At 40.0% G+C, this 6262-nt stretch overlaps 1 protein-coding gene across 1 annotated transcript in view; it reads right to left on the reverse strand.

Annotated features, from left to right (window-relative positions):
- Nucleotides 1-4713: 4713 nt before the first annotated feature.
- The window catches only part of LOC143281661 (double zinc ribbon and ankyrin repeat-containing protein 1-like), a 21148-nt gene continuing 19599 nt past the window's right edge, over nt 4714-6262 (reverse strand). Inside the window, exons 15-16 of the mRNA XM_076586907.1 lie at nt 5245-5319; nt 4714-4968 (exon numbers count right to left, since the gene is read on the reverse strand). Of these exons, the coding sequence (XP_076443022.1) occupies nt 4812-4968; nt 5245-5319 (232 nt within the window). The 3' untranslated portion in view covers nt 4714-4811. The remainder of the gene's footprint in view (nt 4969-5244; nt 5320-6262) is intronic.

Here is a 6262-nt window from a genome sequence, read left to right on the forward strand (position 1 = left end):
ATGTGTTTCTGTTCTGTACAACTGCAGATGTTTTCAGAGAGGATAGAACAGAAATTGTGACACATGGAAAGAATTGTGAAATATGACTTGAGTCATGTCAGGCACAACTGGAGAAAACTGATGCTGTTTGAGAGCCTGGAATTCACTGCGTCTTGAACCATGTTGTATTGTATTGTTCTGTGTTGAACTGTTTAGTGTTGTATTGTCCTGAGTTGCATTGTGTTGTATTGTCCAGAGTTGTATTGTGTTGTATTGTCCAGAGTTGCATTGTGTTGTATTGTCCAGAGTTGCATTATGTTGTACTGTACTGAGTTGTATTGTGTTATGATGTCCACTGATGAAGCCAAAATGCTTTGTCATCCTTGGTTCACGACAGACAGCCATGATATCTATTGTACTGCACTGTGGCAGGGTAAAAATGGTCATACACGTAAAAACCCACTCATGTACGTATGAGTGAACAGGGGAGTTGCAGCCCACGAACCAAGAAAGAAGAAGCATTGCATTGTATTGCCATGTAATGAAACGTATTGTATTCTACTGCAAAAGTGCTATATCACATCACATCATTGTCACAGCTGGTAGAATTCTGTGAGTTAATTTGTGTTTTTCACTTTGAAGATTGTGTTGCCACCAAGCAACCAATTTGGATCCTGATTTTTCTGTTTGTGCACCTGTTCAATAATGACAGGTGTGGTTTATTTTTATGCTCTTCAGAACTCAGGCAATACAGCTTAGTCATCACAACTTCTCCAATGCACTCCAAGAGCATACAGCAGATGGAACCGCCATCATCTTGTCTGAAAGTCTAGCACCAACACGCCACTGAAGCAGTTTTCTAGCAAGGAAAGAAAAACTATTCCCACATGGGATTCAACCCTGGGATCTCTTGCTTCTTCGGCAGGGTGTTCAAATGAGTGAACCATGGAGAGACAGAAGCGTGATATTCCAGTCACCGATGATCAAGCGCATCATGTGTGATCCAGAAACACAGACCCAGACAAAAGGTTCTCTGCCACAGCAATCAAACCAGTGTTCATTTTCACAGGGACCTGTTCACCTCATTGAAAAAACAATTCTCACATAATCCAGTTTACCTATTGTCAATATAGGAATCTCCTTTTCTGTTCTATTTTTTGAATAAAAAATACAACAGTTTACTATTTGTAATTTCACTGACGAATAAGGTCTTTCGAAATATATATATGCTGGACATCCATACTATGTATTACTATGTCTCTGCTGACCACATATCACAATTTTTCTAAATAAGCAAATAACACATATTTGCCAAACAATAATTTACAATACACTGACATTCAGTTTACACCACTGTACATGTACAATTTGCTATTGTGAAGAAATATGATTGGAAAGCAGGAACAATTATTCACTTACTGTAGTTTATGTGCTGATATGTTTTTGCCAGAGGAACATACAATATTCCCATATTAAATGTATTCATTCTGTGATTTCTACAAATCATTATGAACCGCTTGCATGCAGTGTCCGAAACAGCAGGGACAACCATTCTGTTGCTGTTTTATTTTTTTACATAATGTATATAAAGTGCATGCTGCACACAAGACGTCTCATCCGAAAGACTAGCACCCAGACCACCGCTCTAGGTCTCAAGGATGGGGAGTAAAACTCAGGACAACATATGGGACTGGAACCCATGGTCGCCTGTCTCCTATTTGGGTGCATTACCGCTATCCATTCATGTCCTTAAATCACAGCATTACATGTCTTTAATCCATACCATTAACAGACTCAAAACATGTCTTTAACCCATACCATTAACAGACTCAAAACATGTCTTTAATTCATACCATTAACAGACTCAAAACATGTCTTTAATTCATACCATTAACAGACTCAAAACATGTCTTTAACCCATACCATTAACAGACTCAAAACATGTCTTTAACCCATACCATTAACAGACTCAAAACATGTCTTTAATTCATACCATTAACAGACTCAAAACATGTCTTTAATTCATACCATTAACAGACTCAAAACGTTTAACTGTTTGTCCACAGATCACCAGTACATCTATTAAAAAAAAACAAAAAAACGTGCTTCATCCAACAATCATCTTAAAACAATTATGAACTGTTGTTATTCAACATCAAAATTTTAATCAATTTTATTTGAAAGGAAGGTGCATACTATAATACCTTTTTTTTTAATAGAAAAAAAACAGTTTTAAATATAACTGTCTTCAGCCAGTAGACGTGACTGGCAATGTACCATACACAAAAAAATTAATAACTTACCAAAGCTCTTGAAATCCATTTACAATCAACATAAAAAAAAATCTAAAAAAAATAACTAAACACCAATTCTGAAAACAAGTTTCAGTAAGATGGTTCAATGTTACTACATGTTAAGATCATATTTCCATAACGAATGCACATACATCAAATTGAAAATTCTTTTCCATGTAAGATATGTTTTCATGATGAACGCACATACATTCAATTGAAAAATCTGTTTTAGGTACAATAAATAAGTTTCCATAATGAATGCACATACATAAAATTGACAACTGTTTTTCATACACAATAAGTCTTTAAAGTGCCCAGCCACAACTCACAAAGCATTATTAGGAGATCATTCTGTGAGAATGCACAATATGCCTTACAACCCTGGCACACTTGATCATGAAGACATAATCCATGTTCTGTGTTCAAGACACCAAACTGACACCCACATTGTTGGATACACAGATGAATGCGACCTATTTTTGTAGCATTTTCCTAGTGTTTAACAAGTATATGTATCCCTCAAAAGAAAACAAGAAAACAAATACCAATAAAAAAAAAAGGTTTTAAGTTAAAATCCATCACCTTTTGTATCCGACACTGAAAACTGGCATGAAAATAATGATGCTTACATGTGTATGTTTTCACCCTCACAGCTGTTGGTAACAGAAGCCTTTTATAGCGTGTACTATGACTGACTGCCAGAAGTTCAGAGAGAAGCCAAAGCCTTAGAATTTTTTTTTTTTTTTTTTTTTTTGCTGCCCCCATCATCTACCATTTTCAGTGGCATTACTCCCACACCATTCATTCCAAGTCCCCTACACACAACCACACCCAGGTTCATCTGTTGCAGCAGTCCCAGCAACGGCAGTCTACACAGCACTAATGTAGTTGGGTTACCAGAGGGTCACACACCAGAGGAGACCCTGCACTGCTGCTGAATCACTTTGGTGGTGTTCAGTAGTGCATGTTCTGATTCATCAAAGTAAGGGCACCACCTACTAAGCCCCCAACTGATGACAATAACTGCTCAGTTGTGGAGTCAACTGAGCATCCCCTCCCCAGAATGAGACCACCACCATGTCCCCCATACTATTCTACATCTGACAGATGCAGAGCAGACTGAGTTGTGGTGACTCAGATACCCATGTCCACCAGCTCACAAACACTCCACACATTCGCTTCAAGCATTCTGAATAATATTCTACAACTGACAATCAAGAACAGACTCCATGACAACCTCTGACACTCTGACTCCCTGAACTCTTTTATCTGGCCTCAAAATGGTTTTGTTTCAAAACAGGTTTCAATGTGGCATGTCTATACAAACAGTATACACTTCTTTACATGTGGTATGCTTGACTCTGTATGTATACATATGTATGTGTACACATGTGCATGCATGTGCAAAAGTATGTGCGTGTGTGTGTGTGTGCGCGCGCACGTGTGTACATGTCTGCTCCATGGATGATCTTTACACAAAATCACTCTCTTTCCACAGCTTTTCAAGCAAGGAAAGAAAGCTTAAGTACTCCACAAATTGCTAAGTTGCCCTCTTCTACAAACTATTCCGTTACTTTACTCAGATATTTATATCCCCTTGTGAACTGTTTTGTGATATAGTGGATGCAGCCAAAGTGTGTGATCTCAACTGATTTTGTTTGTATCCCACTGAAAGTGTATCCGACTGAAACTAACCCTTTACCTCCAGACCATCCCACATCACAGTGATTCATGAAAACATCCACAGCACCACACACTCTGTTCCTCCCAGCCACCAAGAGCACTTCACACCACTCACATTGTACAGACACAATGTACACATATAAAATGGATACCAACAATGTTTATCGGTAAAAAGACACACCTGCACCTTCTTTTCTAAAACACTCTTCTTCTTTACCAGCAATGGCCCCTTCCCGTTACTGTCTGATTCAACATTATTCTCTCATCAAATCAACCCTTGATCGTCAATTATCTTGAAGGTGTTTAGTTCCAGGCTCACACACACAATAAATCTGTGAAAAGGGAGCAACTGTACTGGAATGCCATCACAATATTCAAACAGTTACTGGCTGCCAAATTGATTCAAACTGTGATCATCACTGGCAGAGGATTAGAGAAGTATTTCTGTACAGCAGTGCCACCATGTGATGGGCTGGTAAAGGAAGTTTTTTGCCTGACGTCAGAAACCATGACAGACAGATACTTAGACGAATGTAAGTGACTTGTTTCAAAAACACTGTCCTCACTCTTCTGTTAACCTACAGCAATTTTCAGAAATCTTTAAAAAAAAAAAAAAAAGAAAAAAAAAGAAAAAAAGAAGCTGACAAATTTATGTTGGCGCTGAATTCATTGCCCACATCAACCATCTTCAATCATCAGCTTATCTTTTTCTTTTTACTATCATTCCAACCCCACCCCCTCCCGCCCCTCCCCCGTTTCTGCATGCCTTTAGTTGTCTGCTCACTCTCTGATGATGGTAGTGATTTCACTGGGTGTGATTTCTTTGAGCAAAATCCTCTCAGATCGTTCTGGTCATCATTCTGCCATGTTTCGTGACCGTATCATCTTCTGTAACTGCGACTGGCCCAAGGCGGCAGCAAATTTTTTCACCAGGTTTTCGTAGCCTGCTTTGGACGCCAGGTCGTAGGCCGTTTCCCCCTTGTCATTCTTCACAGTGTGATCTGCACCACAACTGGAAACAAATGATGGTGATGGTTATGGTATGGAAAGCGGAATATCTACAGTAAAATACATCTTTATTCGTGTGATTGGAAATTAATTGTGTATCCACAGGCTCATCACTCACAACAAACAATCTCCAATGAAGAGAAAAACAAAACAAGACAGACAGACAGAGAACAAGACAGAGACAGAGAGAGATAGAGAGAGAGAGAGAGAGAGAGAGGGAGAATCAGGAAGAAGAGAGACAGCCACTGCAAAGCACAGTGGAAGCTGAAGGGACACTCACTCCAGCAGGGCGTCCACACACTCTGCACCAGAGACCCCCAGGCTGACAGCTTCGTGCAGCGCGGTGTTGCCCTTTCTGTCCACACACACACAGCACAACACCTCCGTCACCATGCAACACTGCACACTTTGGGGGTGGGGGTGTGGGGGTGGAGGGGGGGGGGTGAGGGGAGGTTCAAATGTGTGCTGGTCTACCTGGGAAGCGAGAGAAGCTGAGGGTAGAGCAAGAATTTTCTTCCCCTCCACTACACTGTGTTGCCCCAGTGGTAACTCATCCGCCTAGGAAGCCAGAGAATCTAATCGCGCTGGTTCGAATCCCACAGTTGCCAGTAATTTGCTATTTTCTCCTCCCCCTCCACTAGACCTTGAGTGGTTGTCTGGATGCTAGTCATTTGAATGAGACAATAAACCCATGGCAACAAAAGGGTTGTCCCTGGCAGAATCCTGTAGAAAATCCACTTCGATACAAAAACAAATAACATTACAGGCAGAAAAAAAAGAGCAAAAAAAAAAAAAGGGGGTGGTGCACTCCCTGGGCAGAGCAGCCAGAATTTCACACAGAGAAATCTGTTGTGACAAAAAGAGTAATACAGTACCTTGAGTAGAGGTCTTGACACATGTCATTCAGATGATACGATAAACAAACACACACAAAAGGGATGTCTCTGGCACAATTCTGAAGAAAAATCCACTCTTTTCACTTGTGTGCATGCGAGTGATTGAATGACATGGGAACTGAAAGACGAGCACCTGAAGGCAGATGTCAGTCTGTTCTGCCCAGGTGTGCAGCATGTTGTGCAAATGACTCTTTGTTTGTAAAGTGCTTACAGTTTGGTTTTTGACTGAAGATAGGCCTATATATAAGTATCAATCAATATGCATGTTTTGTGTGGTCAAATGGAAATGAATATTTGCAGGAGTCATATGGAAATGCATAATTTTGGGTCAATAATAGATGCATATTTGGGGATCAAATACAAATTTGGGGGTGGGAGTGGGTTAAGTGAAAATGCATATTT

The sequence above is a fragment of the Babylonia areolata genome, chromosome 4, assembly GCF_041734735.1.
Source record: "Babylonia areolata isolate BAREFJ2019XMU chromosome 4, ASM4173473v1, whole genome shotgun sequence".
NCBI lineage: Eukaryota > Metazoa > Mollusca > Gastropoda > Neogastropoda > Buccinidae > Babylonia > Babylonia areolata.